Source organism: Neofelis nebulosa, chromosome 11 (assembly GCF_028018385.1).
Source record: "Neofelis nebulosa isolate mNeoNeb1 chromosome 11, mNeoNeb1.pri, whole genome shotgun sequence".
Lineage (NCBI taxonomy): Eukaryota > Metazoa > Chordata > Mammalia > Carnivora > Felidae > Neofelis > Neofelis nebulosa.
In genome coordinates, this window is record NC_080792.1 from 84049515 (window position 1) to 84074791 (window position 25277).

A 25277-nucleotide genomic window follows, 5' to 3' on the forward strand; every position below is an offset into this window, starting at 1 on the left:
CTCCAGCCCGGGAGGTCTGGTGGCCCTGGGGGTGGGAGCCCCAGGCAATTTCTTGGCATCTTTGATCTCAGTCCCCATCCCCAATGCACCTTCACCCTGCCTTCACCCTGGAGTCGCTGAGAGCCCGGGTGGTGAGTGGGGAGGGGGAGAGATGTCAGGGCGGCCGTCGGCGGCCAGCCGGGCCAGGCGGGGTCACGCAGCTCTGTCTTGAGGTCAGCGTTGGAGGGAGAACGCGGGCCAGGCTTCAGAGGAGGCGCAAGGCGTGTGTGTGTGTGTGTGTGTGTGTGTGTGTGTGTGCAGCGTAGCGCGTTCAGACTCCGTTCTCTGCACAGCCGTGTCACCGAGATTACTTCCCGGGCAGAAGCCAACCGGGTTTGCGATGATTTGTGCAGGATTTTTTTGCAGCCACCGAGCCGAGCTCAGAGAAGCAGAGATGGATGGAGGTTGGGAAGGGGGTGGAGAGGAGGGGTGATCTCGAGGTCTGGGTTTGAGACTAGTGCTGTGATTTGAGTGTTCGGGAAATCTAGTGGAAAAGGTGGTTGGGGGAGGGAGTGGGAAGAGAGAGGGAGGGAGGGAGAGAGAGAGGGGGTGGGGGGGGCGGGAAAGAGGCAGAGGCAGGCTGCACGCAATGGGAGCTAGTTGGAGAGGCAATTTCAATACTTTGTAAGCATCAAGGCAGCCCAACGTCACTGAGCTCAGCTGAGTCGGCTTGTATTTCTGAGAGAGGGAGAGAGGCCCTTTTTCTTTGGATTCCAGAACTTTAACCCTGAAAGCGGCGCTCAGAAAGGACCTTGGCCATTCCCCACTTCCCAGCTCCCTCCGGTCTCCCAACTCTCCCTCCCGAGGGGTGCAAGTGAGCAGGGGGCCCTGAGGTTCTACCCTCGAGGGTGCTCCCGGAGGCTGCCGCTTGCGTTCCCTGGAGCCCTTCTGGCGCCGGACAACTTGGAAGTCTTTAGGGAGAGCGAGCGAGCGCAAAGCGGAGGAGGTGTGTGTTGGAGGTGGGCAGGCTCCAGCGGTGGCCGATCCTTTGTAGGCAGCGGTAGCCGCTAGTCTGGGCGAGCCGTCCCCGGCACGGACCCCCACCCCCCACCCCCCACCCGGAGCCACCATGCCCGCGCCCCCGCCTCGCCGCCAGCTTCCCTGCTAGGAGCAAGAAGGGATGTGGTGAATGCACCGGCTTCACCGAGCGAGGTAACCGTCCCTGCAGATGGCCCGGGAGGCTCGGGAGGGAGCCCGCCGGCCGAGCGGGCTCCGGGAGGCGCGAAACGGCGGCGGGACTCCGGCCCCGCCCGGGACTGCGCCGAGCCCGGCGTTGCGGGGGATGTGGCGCGGCCCGGAGCTCCCCGGCGCGTGGAGCCTGGCGGGGAGGCGCGCGGCCGGGCGAGCGGCGGGGAGGTTTGCAGGACGCGCGGCCTGGTTCTGTCACAGCGCATCTAGCTTGCCTCCGCCAGCCCCGAGCTGCCGCCGACCGCGACCGGGGCGCGCGAGGGGACGGTCCCCGCGGCCCCCGGCGGAAGGCAGCGCACGTGGGCGACGCCAGCCCCGCGTTCTTTTGTTGCCAGCCGGCCGCGGGGCTCCCATCACCGCCTCGCCCAAGCCCCAAGGGTGTGGTGAGGGGAGCTGCTGGGGAGTGGGCCTCGCGAGCCGTCCTCGTCGGCCCCACTCCGGGTCTCCGGCCACCGCAGACCTGGGTGGGACCCAGCCTTTCGCTTCAGCGGCTGCGAAGCTTTGGGGGGGGCATCCTTGGCGCCCCCTTCCCAGTGCAGCCGGGTGTGGGGGGAGGAGATCCCTACTTGGAAACGTGGAGGAGATTGGAAAGCGATCAGAGCGGGGAGGCAGGCTCATCCGGGCTTGAACAGTTCTGCAGCTGTTCCTTTACGTGCTTGCAACCCCGGCCCATTCTCCCCGTTGCGTCGGACCTCCGAGTTGGATCCAGCGCCTGCCGCGCAGAATTTGTCCGGGACCCATTTTGTCCTCCTCGGCCGGAGCTTGGGCCTGCACTTTCAGCGAGCCAGGCCCGGCTGAAGCTCGGAGAAACTCCCCTCGGCCTGGCCGCTCGTCACAATGCCCATCCGGGGCTGGAGAGCCGAGAAAGCCTGGAGATCGCGCAGCCCCGGCGGCCTGCAGAGCGCTGGCCTGCCGCGCCCAGCAGCGCGCCTCCCTCCCCACTGCTGCGCGGCCGCTCTCCTGCCTTTTCTGTTCGGCTACTTTTAATTTTTACCGTTGCTGAAGGTGGAGGGAAAGGGGAGGACTCTTACTGTTAAGGGACTTTTCATTTTAAGGCCTGTAACTGATAAAGGATGAACGCGAATTCTCCTTGGGGCTGGGTCTCTTGATCTGCGTATCTTTCCCCCTCTAGGTTCTTGGTTTTGCAAGAGGCGGGTTACTGTAGACGTTTTGCCTGCTGCAGGAGAATATGCCTCCTGTGACTTTTAATACACAGAGCCGTGATGTCCTTCTGTAAGTCTGACGGAGAAAAACAGTTCTCCAAAGGACACTAGGTTTTTGTTTTGTTTTTGGTTCGTGCCCAATGGCTTCCAAAAATACCCAGGCCTTATCTTTATTGGCCCTTCCAGAAGTCCAGACAAATTTGACGGGCAGCTGGCTTATCGTGGGGGAGCCTGCGCAGGGGAGATGCGAGCCTCGCCGCCTCCTCTCAGCCTGACCCGGGTCTTTTGCAAGAGGTTGTGCGTGGTCATAGAGTAATAACAACGATAATAATAACGGGACCTTCCACAGCCTCCTTCAGCTGAGAACGGAGGTGCTGGTAGCTGGACACTGGGGCCCAGCTGCGCCCTCCTGTCACTAGAATTGTACCTCCAATCTCTCTCTCTCTCTCTCTCTCTCTCTCTCTCTCTCTGTTTCCTGGCCTCAGAGCAGGACCCTGCTCGGGCACAGGGAGCCAGGCACACCATGGCCGACGCAGACGAGGGCTTTGGCCTGGCACACACTCCCCTGGAACCTGATTCGAAGGATCTACCCTGTGACTCCAAGCCCGAGAGCACGCTAGGGGCCCCCAACAAGTCTCCGTCATCCCCTCAAGCCGCCTTCACCCAGCAGGTAAGAAGACAGCTAGCCCAGAAGCCCTTTGCAAAAACCAAAGGCCCTCCTGTGGGGGAGGGGAGGGTGGATTGCCCGTTGCTCATAACTGTCCCCTTTTCCTTTTTATCTCCGCTCATTCCACTTTCCTATGCCCTGCTTCCCCCCCCCCCCCCATACCAGTATATTCCAATCCACTTTATTGTGACGATAATCTTTATGGCCAGAGGATTTTGGAAATACATTGAAGTTGTTATAGAGAAGCCTTCATTATCTGGCTATTTGGGGCCAGCTAACAATAGCCCAGATCATTCCTTTGCTGCTGCACTAGGTATAGGCTCAGCCCTGAGCACCTCATTAAGGGCTGGGTCAGCGGCTGCTTCAGGCCGGCGTGAGCGATGGCTTGACCCTTCTTCAGATCTTCCTTAGCCTTCGCCTCCGCCCGCCTTCCCCTAGCCGCCGCCCAGACCCTCGAGTTGCACTATTTGTCTTGGGCCAGGCTCTGGAGGGCTGGCTCGCTCTGGCCGGTGGAGGGGAGCGCCGGGCTGTGCCAAGAGGTTGCAGGGAGCCGCAGGCTCCCCTGGATGGAAGCTGGGCCATCCAGTTAGAGGGTGAGAGGCCTCCTAGGCCGCGTGCTCTGTGCCCTGTTCCCCCCAGCGCTCTGGGTGCTCCAGGCGGCCCCTGGAGCCCTCCCATAATTTTAAATAAGGTGTCAGTTGGTGCAAAGCGGGGTGACTTGGTCCGAAGAGATATTTGCACGTAGCTAAAGCCCTTCTTTGGGATTTCCATGGACGTCCTTCCTGCCTACCTCATTGACTCTCCTTTTTCCCCTTCCCGGCTCAGGAAAATGCGTGAATAGCTGTAGAGCACAGTGGGTACACGGTTTGGGGGACTTCGATTTTCTTTCCGGAAAAGCGAATCTGCTTATTAAGACACTTGCGGATGATTGCAAAACGAAGGTTTCGTCTAGAAATTTTTCTGCGTTGGTTCAGTAAAATAACTTTGAGCTGCATAGCGGAAACGTTAAACGGTTTCGGCTGCTCCCGTAATCAAAAAACAGCTCGAAGCGAATGAAGTGGGGTGTGAGAACCTACGAGGTTTGTTAATAGAGGCATCAGAGGATTAACTTTTTGGACCGTGGGAACCTCTTATACGATCTACACATTTTTCAGTTTACATTTTCTCTTACGGCCATATTTGCACCACCGCGAGACTCAACACGCATATATGCATTATTTGCACGTTTGTGTGTTTGTGGGTGCCCATGGGGGTGGCTACGTGAGAATGTTCTGAGTGGGCCTTTTGAGGTGGAGTGTTTTTGTTTTTGCTTTTGTCTTTTAGTTGCCTCTTGGCTAAAAGGGTTTGCGATTGGCCCCAGTTTTTTTGTTTTTTTTGTTTTGGTTTTTTAAAGTCTGTTCTCATGGACGCACTAGCGGACCCTGATGGTTGGGGACTTTTCTCTAGCCTTGTGTTGGTGGCGTTAGGAGACAACAGGGCATCGTGGGGAGGTACACGGAGCTTGTACAGGGATTCCTGGGCAGGGCTGCTGGTGCTCCAGAGCTGGCTGGGGGCAGTTCTCAGCCTCAGAGCCCCGAGGCTCCGGAGGGAAGGAGAAGTCTGTGTTTGGGGGGCAGCTGGGGGGAAGGGAAGGCCCACTGCTCCTGGGGCCGGTCCGTGTGACTTTTCTCTCCTCTCTCTAGGGCATGGAAGGGATCAAGGTGTTTCTCCACGAAAGAGAACTGTGGCTGAAATTTCACGAAGTCGGCACAGAAATGATCATAACCAAGGCCGGAAGGTGAGCTGGCCACCTCTGCTGGGGTGGGTGGGGTGGGGGGCGCCTGGGCAACTTGTGGGGGAGACAAAGGAGGGAAGGTCTCGGAGATGTGAGAGACAGAGACGGGGGCAGAGAAAAGAGAGACCAGAGCAGAGCAGAGAGAGAGAGAGAGAGAGACAACGAATGTGTTTTGTTTGACCCGATTTTGGATAAAGATGCTTGGAGAATTCCTCCATTGACCTGCATCGCTGGTGGAGGAAACGCCTGTTGGATTCACCTCCGAAACAGGGCATTTCTCCCACCTCGTATAAGAGAAGAATCCAGAGCTTTGGGGGCCATACCAAGTGGACGGGTTGGTTGTGGGAGAAAGTGGGACGGGCAGGGAGAGAGAACGGGGAACCGGGGAGGTGCGGAGTCGGCACGGAGATGAGACCCGCTCTCAGCCTTGACTCCTGGCCCCCACCCTCCGTCCCACCCTCCCTGACCTTGGAGCGGCTCCAGAGTCCCACCCGATTGCCAAACTCCGAATCGCTGAATGTATTCGCTACCTCTTTCATTGTTTATAGAAAGCGGGAGAAGCCTTTGAAACTGAACCGGGGCTCGGCCGGGCTCTATATATACAGACACCGATAAACACGGCAGTTTGGCCAAGACACTCACCCCAGAGTTCCTCTTAAAAGCTCGCAGGGCTTTTTTTTTTTTTTTCTAGAAACGCTAAACTTCTGGGGGAAGCTATTTGGAGGGTCATGCAACTCTGTATCCCAGGGGCGACTGTGTGTGCACGAGCCCGGGCCTGGGGATGTCCTCACCACAGGCCTCCCGGTGCCGCAGGGGCCCTCCGTGTCCCAAGGGCAGAAAGTCCGGAGTCAGCCCCGGACAGGCTCGTGAAGCCGGCCACCGAGTGTGCGAAGGGGGGGAGGGGGGAGCCGCCTCACCAGACGCCCCCGGTTCTCCAGCCCGAGCCTCCCGCAATAAACTGACAACAGTGACATTTATTATTATTTGAAATTAAACAACGTTTGCTCCCCCGCTCGGCCTGAGTGAACCAGGAGGCGCGTTCTGTTTACACTGAAGAACTGAGTTCTTCTTCCCAATCTGTTCTGGAAGGAAAGACACGGCCGGCCCCCTCTCCCCCTCACCCTGAGCTGAGGGGATTTAACTATAAAAGGCCTGGGAAGCCTCCCTCGAGCTCGCCCGCAGGCGCGGAGCTCAGGCAGATAAACACCACCAGGCTTCGGCTCCAAGGCCTCCCTTCACTCACCCCTTCCTGCCATCCCTGGGTGAGCCAGGGTCCAGCAGCCCGTCCTTCTGGCCCGGCCAGCCTCGAACCCGCCTTCTGGCTTTCTGGGGAGCGCTCCGTCCCCCTCCGCGAGAGGGCTGGGAAACCGGAGCCCGCCCGTGCGCGCTGAGGGGAGCGGGGGCACAGCGCCTTGCAGACCCCTGAAGCACCCGCCTGCCCCTGAGCCCATACTGGTTCAGGCCCCGGTGTCTCCAAAACCAAACCCGGATGGGTTTTGAGTTTCTTTGCCGGGGGCCGGAGGGCTTAGACTCTCCAAGGAAGAGCACCAGGTGCCTTGGAGAAGTTGGGGGGCGGGGGAGTGGTGGGATTGAGGAATAAATGTCGGCTGGAGGCTCGTGGCAAGGTCACCAGTTGAGCTCTACGCTGGGGGTGGAGGACCGAAGCCCGGACAGAAGGTACACGGGTGCCCACGGGTGTGCACACACCTCGGTGCCCGCACGTGGGTGCATAGCGGCCAACGCACCTGCCTGCACGGAGGAGGCCAGCTTTTCGCCTAAGAAGGCTCCTTCTGCCCCTAGATAAAAAACCAGGTCTCTGGCTCTGAAAAGAGCATTTACAAAGAGCAGAAATGGAGGCCCTGGTTCTCTCTAGAAGCCCTCGCCTCCAGGTTTCTATTTTCCTCCTGGTTACAAATAATCACCAGCCTCCAGCTCACCTCTGGGCCTTTCTCCTCCCCAGAACTCGCAGGGAAACCCGGAGTGGATTTTGGCAGGAGCGGAGCGGGGGTCACTTCTCTCCTGAGCGCTTCTCAAACTGTAGCTTCTTCCATTAAAATGTGGGGACGCGCTCTTTAAAACGTTGGCATTAATTCTCTCTTTCTCTCTCTGTCTCTGTCTCTGACTTTCTGGGTCTCCCTCCTTGTCTCCCCTAGGCGGATGTTTCCCAGTTACAAAGTGAAGGTGACGGGCCTTAACCCCAAAACGAAATACATCCTCCTCATGGACATCGTTCCCGCGGATGACCACAGATACAAGTTCGCAGACAATAAATGGTAGGCCCCGGAGTGGGTAGTTGCGGGGGAGCAGGGAGGAAAGTGGGGGGAAAAAAAACCTCCTCCCCTCCCCTGCACCAAACGAAGCAACATCTTCTGAACTCCTACTGTGCCTTCGAGGCTCTTGCTGCTATCCCCACGCATCCTCCGGACCACCCCGAGAGGAAGAAACAGCAGCCCTTAGCCCCCATTTTATAGACAAGAAAACTGAGGCTCACGGGAGGTAAAGGGCTTGTTATCTGTTGCTGCAGCCGCGGGTTGTGGATTTTTCAAAAGGGTATTGTTTCCAAGCGCTGGAGGTATTTCTGGGGGCATAAAACCATTTACAGTCATTTTTTATGAGTTACCTGCTTTGAACATGCCTTTTTATGAAATTGCAAAGTCGGGCCGTGGTATTTGAGTCAAACAGGCAAGAGAGGAGAGGTCCATTCCTTGGGTGGATTGCTCCCCGTGGCTGCCCAGCGAACGGAGGCTCCAAGAGGAAGGCCCGTTTGAAAGCCCTCAAGGATTTTTCTTAGACTTTTTTTTTTTTTTTTTTTTTTTTTTTGTCCAGAGGCTTCCAGAACCCACCGATTGTTTGAGGGCCGCCAGGCTGCGGTGCCCCTGGTGCAGGGGAAGGAGCGAGGTGGAAGAAAAGAGAGCCGGGTGGGGGCTCGCCTGGCTGCAGGCGTTCTGGGCGCCTGGGCTTGTAGATGCCAGGGGAGAGTCAGGACGTTTCCAGATCGTTCTCTTAGTTAGCTGCCCTCGCCAGCACCACGGGGCCGCTAAGTCTGGGTGGGTTTCCGCCCCATCTCGGTCTAGGTCTGTGACGGGCAAAGCAGAGCCCGCTATGCCGGGCCGCCTTTACGTGCACCCAGACTCGCCGGCCACTGGGGCACACTGGATGCGGCAGTTGGTCTCCTTCCAGAAACTCAAGCTCACCAACAACCACCTGGACCCATTCGGGCACGTAAGTACCAGGAGGGCTCCTCCGGTCCACCCCTGCTCCCAGTCTCTCTCGGTCCGTCTGTGTGTCTCTCTTGTCCCCGCTTCTCTCCTCCCAGGGTTTCTCTCTCTTCTTGCCTCGTCACACTTCCAGCCTCTCCTTTCCTTGCTCCACTCCACCCGCCTGAGTCTTTTCCTCCAGGCTCCGGCCTTCCCTTCTCTTCCTTTTCCTCTGATTTCTCTCACCTTCTTCCCCTCTGGCTCCACCTCTCTCCTGTGCGGTCTTCTCTGTGGTCTGCTGTTCCATGCTCTGGGGCCACCTTTCCCGGGGAACTGGAGAACCGGGGTCTTGGGGAGAGGGAAGCGCGCACCCCTGGCCTGGCCCCCCAGTCCCATCTGTGATTAGGGGTGGCGGCTGCGTTTCAGATCTTCCGAAAACACGGTCCCTCTAGCCCAGTGGGTACGCAGCACCCGCTGCCCAAAGGCTGGACCGTGGTGGGAGCCATAGATACCTTCCCTACTCGCTTCCAGATCTTGCCTTATTATTGAGACCTTCTGGCTGAGAGGGAGACCCCAGGCCACCTGCTCCCTCTTTTACGGATGGGGAAGCCAAGCTGCCAGAGACCAACCCAGATATCCCTTTTAGCAGATACTTTAGGGTTTATGTCCCCCCCCCCCCCCCCGCCACCGACTTCTAGCTTTCCTCACCCCCAGTTCCCAGGATGGGCTGGGCACCAATTCCCACAGCAGGCACACCTAGACCAGAGTCCTAAACCTGGAGTCTGGTTGGAGAGAGCAGCCTTGGTGAACCCCCTGAATCTGCATGCAGGACATTCCATGTGCTGCCCCCCCTCCCCACCTTCCAAGAGAATTGTGTAGCTTTTAGTGGATTCTCTAGCTTTGAGTAGATTTCTCTTCACCAACGAAAAGCAAATGAAGAACAAAACGCCGATTTGGGGGGAAATGTCTCTAGGTCTTCTCATTGGCAGTAATTAATCACCAAGACAGAACACGGTCTCCGGGTTCAGTGTTCAAAACCCTTAGCTTGCTGATTCCACCATAAAATGGGCTGGTTGGTCTTAGGACACTTGACCCTCATGGCAGCCTAGAAATGAGGACAGAAATATGGGAGGGGAGGGGAGTTGCCCAAGGTCATGCAGCTTGTATGTGGGAGCAGAGATCTGAGGCTTGATCTAATTCCAAGGGTGGTCTCTGTCTTGCCATGTGGTCTCTTTAGGGAAAATCAACAAACACATGGTACCCAGTTGAGGGAGCTGGGTTTGCAAGGATTTGATCCAGAGGGGAGACGGTTTGGGAAGGTCCAAATGGGAGACTCTGGTCCCGTGGGGCCTTAGGGCTAAAACACTGAGCCCCCAGGGTCTGGGGTGGGGAGGGGACATTGAGTGCTTGCACCTCTGGCTGCTGGCCGCTGGGGAAGAGAGAAGGCAGGCCCATTCCCTTCCTGTGCGGTGGGAAGGAGCAGGGGGTGCAGAGGGGCGTCTCTAGACAAAACGCCCGGCCTCCTTTCCGTTTCAACCAGGCAGTTTGCCCGCAGCGGCCCGTAGGCCGGAGCGTGCACTGCACAGAAATGCCGTCGAGCGTGCGTGGGCGGTCAGCCGGCCAGGGTGACGCGCACCTGCGGGCACCGGACCGAGACTTTAGCTTAAGCGCTGGGGAGAAGCGGGACGGTTTTGTAAGCGTCCCGCGTGCTACTCCTGCCTGGCTGGCGGCCTCCCGCGGGCTGGGTGCGGGGGACCCTTTTGTGGGGGGTCTCCGTGGAACCCTGGTGCGCGGCTGCGGGACCGTGCTCCGGCCCCACGTGGGCGTCTAGCTTTTCCCCTGCGGTGCCTTCTGTGGTCGCGATGGGCTGGGCGCCCCGGGAAGGCTCGCAGCCCCGCAGCCAGGCTCCCGCACCCTGGAGCGTTTCTGGTCCTCCCGAGGGCACCGAAGAGGGAGGGTGCTCGGGGCTGCCCTGGACTGCCCTTCGCAGCCCTCCCCCACCCCCCAACTCCGGACTTGGGGTCCAGAGCCGCCCTAATGAAATTAGGAGTCATTAGATCGCCCTCGCGCTGATGTCTCGACACTGTCCCCGGCCGTCAAAGCAATTTGGCTAAGCCGGGACGATGGCCGCGCCGGCCGGGGGCTGCGGCGGCGCGCGGGGCCCCGCTGCGTCTCTCTGTCGCCACGCCGCCCCAGCCCGGCGTCGCTATCGGCCAGGGAGGCGGCCGGACCGCGGCGGGCCGGAGATTAGAGCCGCGCGGCCCGGGGTCGGGGAGCCGCGGGGCCCCGGGTTCGCGCCCCTTCTCCGCTTCCCCTCCCCCTCCTCCGGGCGGGTCTCAAGGGTTGGCCCAAGGACCCTGCCCCAGGGTCATCAACGCAAATAATCCAAGACACCGGGACAGCCTCCGGCCGCTCCAGTTGGCTGTCCTGGGGAGAAAGCAGGCCCGAGTTCCATCCAGCCCGTGGAGCGCGGCGATTGGCCCGTTCGGCGGGTTTCTCTCCGAGCGTCCTGATGCGTGTTGGCTTTCACAGCCTCCCGAAATCATCAAAAACCCGGCGTCCTCAAAGCAGCCAGGCCGGTTTTCCAAGTAAAGATGCTCATCTCCTAGGAATAGCCCTGTTCCAGCAGAGCCCACCCCCCCCCCCCCAACCCCATACTGACTATAGTAGCTGGATTCTCGGTACAGCTACCGCGGTAAGACCCTGTGTGCCCCCCCTCCGGGGGGCGTTCCCCAAACACGAAGAAGGTAGAAAGGAAGGAGAAAGAGCGCATTCCCCCCAAAAAGCAGATGCAGCCTTTCTGTGTCCCGCCAAATCTGGAGATCAGGCTCGCGTGGGTCCTGAAATGTTGCTGACCTTATAGAAAGGGAACCTGGAAGGAAGCAGGCCCTCCTCTGCTGGGGGGTGAGATGGGAGGGGGGTGACAAGGAGATGCTTCCTCCCCCCAATCTCGCCATCCGTGGAGGTCCCCCACCCCCAGTTCCATTATCCTCTTTTTTTTTTTTTCATTGACGCTCCTTTGCACAGTCTGCAAACAAAAGGTGATTTTTATTCCAGTTCTGCAAACTGCTTGGTCTCTTCTTTTTCCATCTCTCGCAGGTTTATGGGGGGTGGGGCAGGGCGGAGGATGTTTGTTTGTTTGTGTCTTCTCCCCTTTCACTCCAAAATTGATGCTTAGACATCTCCCCCCACCCCCGCCCCAACTCCAGGCACAAGTTCCCTGCTCCTGACTTGCTTTCCTCCCATTTGGGTGTGGGGGGGGGGGAAGTACCTTATGCAGGAGTTAATTTATTAAGCAAACTTTATTAAGAATTCTGATTTACTGCCGTGTGTGCTTTGGGTAGATTCCTGGAATATTACCCGGGCTTTTTTGGTTGGAAATTGTCATTTTTGAAATGTTTCTTTTTAATGAAATCACTGGCCCCTTTTCAAAACAGGAGGGAAAAAATCAGACATTTTTTTTTTTTTTTGAGAGCCTGTACAAGGAGGCGAATTTTAGGGGTGGAAAGTGGGGTTTTATCTGGAAACAAAGGGGTTTTGATTGTTCTTACAATTTCGTTTTCTTTATGATTTTTAGATTATTCTAAATTCCATGCACAAATACCAGCCCAGATTACACATCGTGAAAGCAGATGAAAATAATGGATTTGGCTCAAAAAATACTGCGTTCTGCACCCACGTCTTTCCTGAGACTGCCTTTATTGCGGTGACTTCCTACCAGAACCACAAGGTAAGCTGAAACCTGGGAGCTAGCTCTGGGACTGTCTGTTCGTTTGCATGAAAACAATTGTGCAGGGGTCTCGTGCTGGAACCTTTAGACTTTAAAGGGATTCTTCGTTCCCTCGCTGCGGGCTGAGGCGGGACAAAGCTACAGATCGAGGACTGCAGCTGTTTGTACTATGTTCACATGTTTTGTATCACTCTGTCTGTCTCTGTCTCTGTGTGTCCCCCCCCCACACACACACACCCACACACCCACACACCAGTCAGACACAAGTTTATCAAACTGCAGGTGCCCATGCGTCCAAATGCAACAAGAAAGCATCTCTCTGGACTCATGAAGTGATCACCAAGGAGAAAGGTCACTTTTGTACGTGGCTCCCTGCTCTTGGGTGGGGGCCCGGTGGTACCCTTCGTGAAGCTTTTTTTTTTTGGTGGTGGGGGAGGGTTGGGGGTCTCTCCTCCAGTCTGTCTTTTGGATGCATTTCAACTTGAATTGGGACAAAGTTGCCAGAAGCCTTGGGCTTGGGTTTGCAAGATGCCTTCTCTAGTTAGACAAGACCCTGCACAACCACCGCTTGGGGAGGGGAGGGATACCTCGTTTTCAGGAAGCCGGCTGCAGTGTGGTGTAGACAGGGAAGGGTGCACATGGGTCCTGTCAACGACAGACCCCACGCTGTTCAAAATCCAGGCCCCGATTCGGGTGTTTCCAAGCTGGACAATGATATGTGAACAGGGCACCCCATAACCGCAGGTTGGGGGAGTATCTTTTATTCTTTCCCAGGGGAAAGGGCTCGTCTTGACTTGTCTTGGGTCATTTCTGTTCTTTAGACACTTGAGTGCCTCTGGATTCGTTTTATTGGCCGGAGGGCAGGACTGAATGATTCTTAAACCTACTTATGAAAAGACATAGAATCTGGGGGGGGGGGCGGGGAGGAGGCACTGTGGGGGTGCAGGTTGTTAGCATTAAGTAGTGGTTTAATTGGAGGACTGGCAAAGGGGAAATTAGCAGGTCCCATAGGGGATCAGTGAGGGCAGGTCCCTGGAGCAACACGAGGAGATAGTAGATGGGGGCATGGGAATGTCCTCCCTCTCCACAGCTCCTGTCCCCACTTGCCAGGAAGGGTGGCAGGAAGTTACAGGGACTGGGAAGAGGTGGGAGAGGACAGGGCAGGGTGAAGGGTAAGTTTAGCACCCTAAAGCCTCCGGTCACCCCGGGAAGGTCAGTCCAGTGCGTGCCGGGTGTCAGAAAGTGACCCCCCACCCGCCCCAGTGAAGCCAGGGTACTTACAAGATAGTAATCTCCAAATTCAGATTGTCAGTCACCAGGCCAAGCTGTGATGGATGGTCCCTTCTAGACCACAAGGCCTGCCTCGGGGCCCCAGGTCTTGAGAGAGCTTCCCTCCAGAAAGAAAACTCACTCTCCCCAAAGTGCAATGACTTTTTAAAGGGGAAGAAGGATTTTTTTCTGGGATCCAAGCCCCGACTCGTCAAACCAGCAAGAGCAAAAAACATTAAGGCCAAATACCCTGAAAATTGCAAAACTGTTTCAGGCTAATTTGAGTCTGGCTGTTAGAAACCTGTTTCCTCTATGGCTGCTGTCAATCTATGTTTAACTTTGCGGTGACAGTCACAGGGGAAAAAAATTGGAAAAAATAGTAGCAAGGACGTTCAGTCTCCCTCCCTCCCTCCCTCCCTCCCTCCCTCTTTCTCATACATATGCACATACAGCCATGTATTACACATACGTATCTACACACACACACACACACACACACACACCTGACAGAGGGTCCAAAGATATATCAGATCTTCTTTTCTTTTCTTTCTTTCTTTTCCTCTAAGAAAGCCCAGGCTCCTACAGAAAGGACAGGAAGTGTTAGACTCACCCTGCTGGAGAGTAGGTCCTGGGGGGGAGATCCCTAAGCTCTGCGTAGTTAGGATCTTAGGGCCCATCCAGCCTGGCTAGATCTGGGGAACATGAGCACACTCTTGTCTCTGTCCTTCTTTCCGTCTCTTTCTTTGCTTTATTGAGGCATAACCGCCCAACAATAAACTGCGATATATGAAGCATACAGTTTGGCCAATTTGACAGGTATATTATACCCACAAGACTGTCATCGCGACCTCTTGTGAATCCACCTGACACGCTCAGGTTTCTGTTATTTCTTTCTTTCTTTTCTTTTCTTTTTTTTTTTTTTTAAGTCTTGTCATTTATATTGAGAGAGGGAGAGAGAACATGAGGAGGGGAGGGGCAGAGAGAGACAGGGGGAGAGAGAGAGAGAATCCCAAGCATGCTCTGTGCTGACAGTGTGATGCAGGGCTCGAACTCACCAACTCAGATGATGACCCAAGCCGAAACCAAGAGTTGGATGCTGAACCGACTGAGCCACCCAGGCGCCCCCCCTCCTCCAATTTTTTTTTTTTCCAGATTTCTGTTTTTAAAAAGGTATCTTCCCCGGTGAATATATTTAGTGATCCGTGCGCTTGAAAGAGTGTCTGCCCAATGGGGTGTGTACTTTGTGAGGTTTGAGCACAATCTAGGGGATTGTGTATCTAAATGCTCATGGGTCTAAAAATGTGTGTCTCCAAATATGAATCTGGATGGATAGGGTTCCCGGGTGGGAATTTTTAAAAAAAATTTTTTTAAATGTTTATTTATTTTGGGAGCGGGGGGCACAGCATGAGTGGGAGAGGGGCAGAGAGAGAGGAGAGAGAATCCCAGGCAGGCCCCACCCTGTCAGCATAGAGCCCGATGTGGGGCTGGAACTCGAAAAACCGTGAGATCATGACTGAACCGAGATCAAGAGCTGGACAGTTAACCGGCTGAGCCACTCAGGTGCCCCTGGGTTTTTTTGTTTTTTTTTTTTAATTGGTTGGGCCATAAAGGTTTTTGAGCCCACCTGACACCCAGAAGAGGGATTCCATCGGAGGGAACTTGCAGTCACTCTCTCCCATATGAGGTTTCCCCCACTTTTTAGTGGTAAGGTACCAAAGGCACTCATTTTTATCAGGAGATAGTCTAAAGCAGTACATTTTTCCAGTCCAGTCCAGTCCAGGGCCCCTCCAGACGTTCCCTGCATGGATGTATGACGTGTGACTTGACTAAGAGGGCCAACCTGCGTGCGGTTTGTGGACTCTGTCTTGCTCCCTTATGGTCCCACCTGGGCGAGGTGTTGAGACCCCCTGACTTCTTGGGCAGAAGCCACCTGAGCTGCCACTCATCGTTGCATAAGGTTAAGGTGGGACTCTGGAGGCGGGCTGCCTGGGTTGAAGTCCATTTGATTGGGCATAGTTACTGGACTCAGTTTTCCTCCTCTGTACAATGGGGATAACACAAGCATTGTTTTTATCACTGTGAGGACCAAACGAGAGAATCCTCGGAAAATTCGTAGTGCTGAGCCTGGCAAAGGGTAAGCACGATTAGTGATGAAGTCACTGACTTACTGCCCAACCGATCTGTTTGCAACAGGGCAGCTCCTTCCAGAACACACGCTCGGAAACCCTTTGCGCTGCCCTGGCCACGTTAGGTTCCGAAAAACTGAGATTTTAAAGAAGTTCCTCTTACTGTGGTTGCACAACAGCTACAAACATTAGTCTTTGTGGTTGAGTCGGTTCATTCCCCGAACATGCCATCCATTCAAGGGCTCTTTGCCCCACATTATGCTTTGGAAAAATGAGCAAGGACAGAAAAGCCGTCCGCGTGATTAAATCGCCAGGACAGTTCGGGACACTGACGAGCCGCTGATTTTTGATGTCAACGGCCCGGTGCCTTCACGATGCCCTCTCTCTGCTTGGATGCGGGTACCAGGCGGAGGCAGGTGCGTGGCAGGGTTCACGAGTTGGGCTGCAGTCACGCACCCGCACGCCGCCGGGCTCCTAATGACACGACGTATTTCCTCAGCCCAGCTGTGATCCCCAAGCTGGATTTGGGAGTTATTTCCCCAGATGGTTGACAGCTTGGAAAAGATATTTAAAAACTCGACTCGTCCAGAACGACGTTTGCTCTGTGAAACACGTTTTTGTAAGGTTTTCACTGAAGCTGTCAGCAGCGTCCAGAGCGATCCCTAGAAATATTTAGGTGTTAAAAAAGGTCACGTGGGCATTTCATTTCTCTGCTCGCGCAACAATGGCTGTGTTTGCAAGCGGCCGTCCCCCCGATATTAACTTACCTCGCCATTAAGAGGCATTTTTTTCTTCCTGCTTAAATCATTGTGTAAGGAGCCTGTATTTATGAGGTATGAGCTTTCTGGTTGGGACCAGGAAATGAACCCCTAATAGAGAGACATAATTAAGATTTTTGGCCCTCGCGAGGGGTTTTTTTTTTTTTTTTCAAAAGCAAGAATTCCCAACAATTATTCTCATTAATTTTTACAACCTCTGTCTCACTGGTCCGAGCTGGCATTTATATTTGTTTTTTTTTCCCCACCGCCACCCCCCCTCCCCCGGATATCCGGTTTTATGGAGGGAAGTCAGTTTCAGTGGAGCCTTTTAGTGGAACTCAGACGTCTGACTCTATCAGCCTGTGTGCCCGTGAGTGAGCGAGCCACAGCACGCGGCGGTGTGTCAGGAAGGACGTATCCTAGAGGCGGTTGTACGGAACAAGGCGGACTTTGCCACCTTCAGCCAAGCTTGTAGGTTCACGTTTCTCCAGGGTGATAATTCTTAATAACCTACGGGCGTCTGGACTCAGTCTACAAAGCCAGATGTGTGTAAGATCAACCTACCTAGGGGTACGTTTAGCAGATTGTGTTTGTCCTATGCGATCATACTTTTGGAAGCTCAAAAACCTTTTGGTTTTTGGAAGCAGTAAACCTTTTGGTGAGGAGTGGTGTCAGGGAAAAAGATTTTTGCTGATAAAAGACTTCCTCCCCCCCTTCCCTCCCCCCCCCCCCCCCCCCGCATAATAATTGTTTGTCCTGAGCACTTGGAGGAACAGTGACATCATGGACCAGGCATTAATTCAGCCCCGATACCACACCCTGACTGTCTTCAATATTTCCAGAGACTGGCTTCAGTCACTTGAAGGCGGGGGGCGGATTGGGGGCGGGGAGTGCAGCAAGGATTCCCTCCCTCCCTTCTTAAATGATGGAATATTTACTTAGCATATCGAGAATCTCTCCCCCTCCTTTTTTTTTTAATTTTTTAATTTAAGAAAAAAAATTTTTTTTTAACGTTTATTTATTTTTGAGACAGAGAGAGACAGAGCATGAACGGGGGAGGGGCAGAGAGAGAGGGAGACACAGAATCCGAAACAGGCTCCAGGCTCTGAGCTGTCAGCACAGAGCCCGACGCGGGGCTCAAACTCACGGACCGCGAGATCATGACTTGAGCCGAAGTCGGCCGCTTAACCGACTGAGCCACCCAGGCGCCCCTCTCCCCCTCCTTTAAAAAACAAAAACAAAAACGTGATTTATGGTCAGTTGGGTTGCATTTTATTGTGACAAAGCCTGAGTGGGAAAAAAAAAGCTCCAGGAGGGGATGGGTCTTTGGACTCCAAAACAGAAGTGGCTTCGGGAGTGCACATGTTAAAGACTGTTTTCCTAAGAGATTTTATAGACTTTTCTACTCGTTCTGAAGAGTCAAGTCAAGATCAGGAAGTTGTAGGAATGGGCATGGTTTAAAAAAAAAAAATGAGGGGAGAAGGAATGTGTATACACATAAATACCCACACCTACTTTAAAAGTTTTAAAATAGATTTTGTTTTTATAAGAGAAGTTTTAGGTTTACAGCAAAGTTAAGTGGAAAGTATAGAGAGTTCCCATAGACTCCTTGCCCCCGACCCTTCCCAAAGGCTCCCTCACCATCAACATCCCCCACCAGAGTGAGACATTATTACAATCGATGAATGCACATTGACACATCGTAATCACCCGGAGTCTAATTTAGGGTTCACTTGTGGTGTCGTACATCCTGTGGGTTTGGACAAACATGTGAGGACGTGTGTCCGCCGTTAAGTATCACACAGAATAGTTTCACTAAATGTCCTCTGGGCTCTGCCTTTTCATCCGTCCCTCCCCACACAACTTCTGGCCACCATTGACCTTTGCCTTTCTAAAATGTCCTATGGTTGGATTCATATACCAGATCTTAAAAACGTTAATTTTATGTTTTTTTTTTCATCGCAAACGCACACGCATGTACACATACACAATATAGTAATTTCACGCTCATTATAGAGTCTTGGGGTGGGAAGGAAACCTTATAAAGCCATCTCTTCTGGAAAACAGAACATACCAGAATGCCTGCCCCCCCCCCCCCCCCGAATGTGCCACGGATGAATTATGGGTGCATTCACTAATTACTCCTGGTTTCTCAAAGAAACTTGCTCAGTTTCTCAAAGTCTGCAGCTCTGCTACGGAGGGGTAGATGAGGTGTTTTTCGTGTGCACTTGGCATGTGATGTGACCACAAAGAGAAAAGTGTTCTCGCTTTGATGATCTTTCTGTTCATCTATCAGGGAGAGAGTACAGAACCAATTTGTGTAAGTTCGTCTCGAAAAGTGCCTCGTCTCCCCTCGCAACAAAGTGAGGGCAGGCCTTGGATTTAGAACTTTCTGTGGGTGCCAGCAGAGAGAATTTGATACAGTAGTTTTCCTTTTATTGAATAGCTGGTGATTCTGGTTTGATGCATAGAGAAGATTACATGTATAAAATAAACGTAAACAAGAAGTGCTTTGACTGAGATCACGATACTAAGCAGACCCGAGTGCCGTATAGATAGGGTACAATCATGATAACGAAGGTGAAGCTAGTGTCCCTGAATCTGCCCTGCTGGCTGTAACGGTGATTTGATGAGGGCGCCTGGGTGGCTCAGTCGGTTGAGCGACCGACTTCAGCTCAGGTCATGATTTCGCAGTTCCTGAGTTCGAGCCCCGCGTCGGGCTCTGTGCTCACAGCTCGGAGCCTGGAGCCTGCTTCGGATTCTGTGTCTCCCTCTCTCTCTGCCCCTCCCCGCTCCTGCTCTCTCTCTCTCTCAAAGATAAACATAGGGGCGCATGGGTGCCTCAGTTAAGCATCTGATTTTGGCTCAGGTCATGATCTCGCGGTTCTTGGGTTCGAACCCCGCTTTGGGCTCTGCGCTGACAGTTCAGAGCCCGGAGCCTGCTTCGGATTCTGTGTCTCCCTCTCCCGTTCGCACTCTGTCTCTCTATCTCAAAAACAAATCAAAACATTTTTTAAAAAGTAAACACATAAACATAAAAAAAGGCTCCTTTAAAAAAAAAAGGGATTTGATGCATAAACATGCGATTCACACACAGCTTTTAGGAAGTACTTCTAGCAAAGTCCATACGGTGGGACTGTTTCCCCTGTTCTGTTACTGAGTATTGTACATTACAACCGAAATTTCCAAGAACAGGGATCGCGCTTCTTTATCTAGAAGATTGAAGGGGTTTGGAGCCGTCTGACAGGTATCATGTATGTTACCATTCTGTATTTTGGTATTGATTTAATTAGACACCGTCTTCTACCTGGGCTGGCTATAACCCTTGCCTGTGAAGCTGAATGAACCCGGCATGAGGCAGAGCAGAATTTTGGAAGCAGTCGAGTTTTTCCAAACGGCGATCGCCGTCACGCTGCGGGGGGAGCGACACGGTGTCAACGTGCACAACTTTCCAGGCGGGAGGGGGGGCGGGGGGGGGGGGTCGGCGCACCGAGGGCCTAGATCGTGTTTGCGGCACAACATGGCAGGATTAAAAAACAAACACAGCTGGAGTGATGCGGGGTATGACTCCACTTAATGGGCAAACCGAAACCAGGTTTTTTCCCCTTTTCCAAGCGGTCTGATCTAGGACATTTTTCAAAGCCTCCTCTCGAATGAAGTGGTGGGTTCCGTTGACGTGACTGGCTTAATTTGCCGCCTTTGGTTGCCAGAGGCTGCGTTTCCAGCCATCAAGTGAAAACCCAAGTTTCTCCCTCCCTCTCTCTCTCTCCTTCAGATCACCCAATTAAAGATTGAGAATAATCCCTTCGCCAAAGGATTCCGGGGCAGTGACGACATGGACCTACACAGAATGTCAAGAATGCAAAGGTAAGAAGAAGCTGGAATTCTGGGCTCCTTTGTCCCCACCAAGAAAAGGGAGAAGCGGCCACCCACGGCTTAAACCTTAAAGGATGGGACAGCCTGGGGGGAGGGGCGTGTGCCCCCTTGGGGGGCAGGACGGGGAGGAGGCACGAGGGAACTTGATGTTCTCCATCTGCCCTGGGGAGGGGGGAGGGGGACAAAAGCGAGAACTTTCTCTCCCCTCTTTCTTTGCTGTCGCCCACCTTCCCGTGAAGTCAGTCCTTTCTCTTTCTTCCCATAAGTCACAGCCGATGAATGATTTTCTTTTTGGCAACAGCTCTCGGTAAATGAAAGGGAAGTTAATGACTTGATTTCCTGGGGGTGAAATACAGACAAACCTGACACCATGTGGTGGTCCGGGGCACTGGGGGGATTGGAAGCTGGTGATAAAAATTGCTCGGTATTTTTACATATCCTGTGGTCACGGTCGCTGATATGATGAATAGAAGGGGCTATAGCAAATGTACATAGTGGGAATTTGGTCTGATTTGAAAGGGTTGTACAAGCCTTGCCAAGTTTCTCAAACGTTCTCTTACCTCATGATACGCTTCCAAAATAACTTACCATATGGCGAGAGAATTAGAAATACATCTTGATTCCTTTGACCAGGAAGGGGTTTCTGTCCCCGCCCCCACCGCCGCACCCCTTCTGGTGGGTTTAGTGTTTCAAAATAAAATGAGGTCATTTAGGAAGTTTTCCCTTATCCTCTCTGGAAGACACGAGAAGGGTGAGTCAGGCAGATGGACAGACAAACCCATTCAAAGACACAGAAGGGATCTAAGAAAGGGAGAGGGAGAACCCGCAGCGCTGGGGTTTTCACATGTGTTTGGAAATATGTGCCACGGAAACCGTGTTTAGCTGGTGGGGTCACCTGCTGTGATTTTGCACGCTTTTAGAAAGTGAATAACACCGATACCTTCAGATGCGCACACGTCCACCCCGCTTTATCATTGGGGTCCTTCACGATCGCGGGGGTAGTGAGATTTTTTTGTGGTTGTGGCTAAGAGAACCCAGTTCTTAAATTGTTAGAAAATGTTGGCGTCGAGTGTCTGTATTTTGGAAATTGGAGTTGGGTCAAGTCCACGGTCAGCGGAAAAGTTGACAGTAAGCACCGCATAAGGCCCGGAGGGGTCAACCTGTTTGTGGCCCTGGGCTCACAGCGCCAAGCTGTCGTTTGCACGGCGACCACACTCCCTCATCATCCTGTCGGCTTCCTTTACGGCGTTGTAGCCTTTGATGAAGTCTCACCTCAGGCCTGCGGGTGAGGCTCTAGGCCGTGCAGGTAGGGACTGGATGCGAGCCACCCCACTCCGGCCTGCACACCAGGGGTTTTTCCCTCACATCTTCCCTCCTTCCCACAAAGTCAAGAGCAGACGGGATGATGGACTGAAGGTGTTGCAAATCACCCCCTCACACGCACCCAGTCACCGGGTCCCGTCGATTCAGCCTTCTTAACATGTGTCCGAATTCACCCCCCCTTTCTCCTGCCAGGCTGTCGGTTCCAGCAGCCACAGCCTCCTGAGTTGTTTAGAGCCTTCTAGGACATTCTCCAGGCAGCTGCCAAAGACATCTGTGTAAAACGCGAATCAGACGAGGTTACTCCACAGCCTAGAACACTCCCAGGCTTCCTGATGCCCTCAGGATGAGGTCGTCCAGACTCCTCGTGGAGGGCCACGCCCTTCCTGTCCGACCTGGCCACTCCTCCCTAGCTCTGTCCCCCTCCAGTGCCCTCGCTCTGTCTCAGTCATGCAGAAGGGGATGCTCGACACCTGTATTCTTCCCATTATTTTTGGCCCCTCGAACAGCACGTCTGGTCTGCCTCAGGCTTTCTCCCTTCCTCCCCACTTGACCCTCTCCCGCCCATCACTAGGTCTCCTTAGAGCTGTCCCTTCCTCCAAGAGGTGTCCCCTGGCCACACACCGTGTATGTCTGTCCCCAGGACCCCTCACCGCTTTCCTGCGTCGGGCCAGGGCCCTGCGCTTTGGAAGCTGATTGGCTGGATGACAGACGTGGAAGGAGAGACAGGTGGGGAAGCACAGGTGTCTGAGAGCTTCACTGTCAGTGACCCAGGGGACTCTGTCCTGAAGTTCTAAACACAGCTGGTTAGATATTTAGGCAGATGACTCTACTTTGGTCTGGGTTGGCTGTCCCTTTCATCCCCCAGGTATTGCAGATTCGCCGAGGGGTCGTCCCAGGGTCCTTTTTGGGGAAGCACTTGCAGAAGAGGTGGGAAAGGGTGGCCCGTAGTCAGTAGGCACTCAGTAACTGACATGTTGGATCGGAACTCTGAGCCTAAGAACCGCGTGCGTCTTTGTGGGCGTGTTAGGAGCCGCACCGGGGAACCAGGCTGGGAGAGTGGACACGGTCATGGGCCCAGTACTGTGGACGTGGTCCCTGAGAAGGAGACAGAGTAGGGCAGAGCGGGTCCAACAGAAGGCTTTGGGAGTCGGACGAACCCGGGTTCGATCCTCGCTCTGCATTTATCAGCATGCGACCTCAGGCAAGTGACTTAACCTCGTAGAGCCTCAGTGTCTTCATCTGCAAAATGGGTATAAATAAATACAGCTTCCATTTTCCAGGGTTCTTGTAAGTGTTATATGAGAGGCTGTCAACAGGGTACTTGGTTCTTAGTCCACGCTCGATATAACGTATCTGATTTGGGGGAAGACTCTCCATTACTCCCAGTTTTGCCCTCGTTAAGCAGTTATTCTGGGCTGTGGTCCCAACTCCCAGTGACAAGTGGGGAAGATGGCTGTCCGGAGTCGGCTGTGATAATAGCCAGGCCGGAACGGCAGGCTCCCTGTTCGTCTTGTAATCCTGTTTCCTGTCCCCTGCACACCCGGTGACAGCTGGCTTGGGGTGGGGGGGGGGGGCGGAAAGCAGGAGGAATGACATTTCCTCTAATTCCAGCAGTTGGAAGAAGGGAGAGGGCCGGACATTGACTCACAGTTAGCCCGCATAAATATCGTCCGCGTTCGCTTGGCAAATGTCTGGGCACTCACCCCGCTGTCTCTTCTCACCCAGCTCTCGGTGTTTTTTGAAAACGCAGATGGTCTTAGTTGTTTTGCAACGTCCGTGTACGATTTCTAATTCCAGAAAGAAGACCGCTTACTATAAAAAAAAATGGGAGAGCTGTGGGAAAAGCACAAAGAGGACGATACAATTATTTTAAAATCCTGCCTTTTAGCAGGCTGATTAAAATATGCCAAGGTTATTCTGCAAGGTTAATCTGCGGCTTAAACAACATCTTCCCCTAAAAACCAATATTTCCCCAATTGCAGAACCCCTCCCCTGGTGACAGATGGATGATTTTAGAAGGTCTACGGACGCAAGCACATCAGGCTGATTTTATAGTTGCTGTTGCTTAGAATGAGGCTGCTTCTAAAGAAGGAGGAAGGGGGGAGGGAAGGGGGACGGCGAAGGCTGATTATTTAAGGGAAAGAATTTTTTTTTTAAATTTTTTTTTAACGTTTATTTATTTTTGAGACAGAGAGAGACAGAGCATGAACGGGGGAGGGGCAGAGAGAGAGGGAGACACAGAATCGGAAGCAGGCTCCAGGCTCTGAGCCATCAGCCCAGAGCCCGACGCGGGGCTCAAACTCACAGACCGCGAGATCATGACCTGAGCCGAAGTCGGACGCTTAACCGACTGCACCACCCAGGCGCCCCTATTTAAGGGAAAGTATTAACTACATAGCAGTAGAGCTGGAGTAAACGTTTGTCGAACTTGTCAAGGTCCTATGCAAATGGCCGAAATTTGGGAAATACCCCTAAATGCGCATCCTAACAAGAAAGGTGTGGGAGCTTCACTGCTGTTTGAAATGATCTAGAGCCTGGTTTCCTGTAGAACATGGCTTTCTTTGAACTTTGCTCCAGTCTTTAAGATGTGTTCAGGCAAGTTGTGAACTTCCTAAGAGTCAGCAGGTGCTGGGGACCAAGGCCAAGGCCGCTGGGGCAGGAGGTGGGGGCCCTGGGGGGAGGGGAGATGGGGGAAGGAGCGGGTGGGAGTCAGGCTTTGTGGGAAGAGTGGCGTTTGCCCTTTTGGGAACAAGGGTTTTCTGGGTTGGATCAGGGTAGAAGTGGGCAGTGATCTACAAGTCTTGGGGTCCAGAGTAGGGGTCACATTCTGAAGCTCTCTGAAAGCCAGCTGGGGTGGCCCGGTGACATGGTGGCATTAGGGGGCACAGCTGCTCCAAGAAGCATAGGATGCTCCAGACAGAAGGGACCACAGGAGACAGCCTGTCCCCCAGTGTTCTCCCTTTTGCAGAAGGGGAAACTGAGGACCAGAGACTCATTAATCCATGCAGTTTCTGATCTGTCGATCCGTTATTCAGCGAACACACATTTGTGAAGGGCTCGCTCGACGCCGGGTCCTGAGGATGCAAAGGTGAATCTCCCGGGGAACGGGGTCCACTGGGGGAAAGTTCTGGAGTTGGGATCGGGGCCACCGCATGGAGTGGCTCCAGGGCTCCCCTACTCCACTGAGCCTCGGCCGCCTCCTCTGTGAAATGAGGGGTGACTGTAGAACCCACCTCCAGGGCTGTTGCCTGGGTGAATGAGATAATGGGCGCATCCTGATTGCTATTGCAAGGTAACAGGTGACGCCCAGGCTTCGCTGGGACGGGCTGGAAGGCTATGCCTTCTGTTCCGCGTGCGTGACTAAATCCGGGACAGCTGGAGCGCTAGACCCCACTTACTCTGTGCCACCACGGCCCGCTAAAGGGCCAAGGAAGTGCAGGCGACCTCAGAGTGCCCATCTGCTGGCCCTCGCTCGGTGCTGCTCGTCAGTAGCACTGATGCTGAAAAGACCAGGCGTTGCTGGCGGCCACGTGTGCCAGGCGAAGCAGGAAGTCACCCCGCTCGTCTCGTTCGTGATTTGCGGGTCGGGAACTTGGAAAGGGCTCGTCTGGGTGCTTCTCGCCTGCAGCCAGGTGTTGGCTGGGGCGGCAGGTAGCTGAAGTCACGCGTCCGGGCGTCCGGGATGGCACGCAGCTGTGATCGCCAGCTGGTGCTGCCTTTCGGCTGGGACCTCAGCCGGTGCGTGCGGCCCGCCCTGCGTGGAGGACTCCGCGGAGTCAGACTCCTCCTGGGGCTGCCGGCTGCTCCCAAGAGGACCAGGAGGGAGCCGTGAGCCTCTGGCTTACTGGGTCTTGAAAACATGTAGTGTTACTCCTGCCGCATTCTGTGGCTTGCACGGGACTCACTGGGGTGGGGCCCGATCTGAGGCGCAGGGATCCCCCCTCTAGGGAGGAGAGTCGAAGAGGGTGTCTGCGTGTTTTAAGCCCACCCCGGCATGCACGGAGGCATCTGGCAGGGGATGGGGCCCAGACTGAGGCTGGATTGATGTCAGGCCGACGTTGAGACAGGGTCCGTGCCCTCGTCAAGCCAGACGCCGGCTTGACCAGCCCAGGGCCCCGCGGCGAGTCAGGGCGCAGAGGCCTGGCTGTGAGCTCGGCCCCTTGAGGG

The 25277-nt window shown here is 54.2% G+C and overlaps 1 protein-coding gene across 7 annotated transcripts in view; it reads left to right on the forward strand.

Annotated features, from left to right (window-relative positions):
- Positions 1-25277, forward strand: part of TBX5 (T-box transcription factor 5) — an 86392-nt gene that overhangs the window by 38251 nt on the left and 22864 nt on the right. For 2 of the 7 annotated variants that reach the window (XM_058691186.1, XM_058691184.1), the window contains exons 2-7: positions 2876-3060; positions 4740-4834; positions 6985-7104; positions 7906-8053; positions 11606-11758; positions 19687-19778. In XM_058691186.1, coding sequence (XP_058547169.1) covers positions 2914-3060; positions 4740-4834; positions 6985-7104; positions 7906-8053; positions 11606-11758; positions 19687-19778 — 755 coding nt within the window. In that variant the 5' untranslated portion in view covers positions 2876-2913. Of the gene's footprint in view, positions 1-65; positions 444-590; positions 1192-1461; positions 2461-2875; positions 3061-4739; positions 4835-6984; positions 7105-7905; positions 8054-11605; positions 11759-19686; positions 19779-25277 lie in introns of those variants that run through there. The other 5 variants (XM_058691182.1, XM_058691181.1, XM_058691183.1 and 2 more) reach the window with 5 other exon arrangements.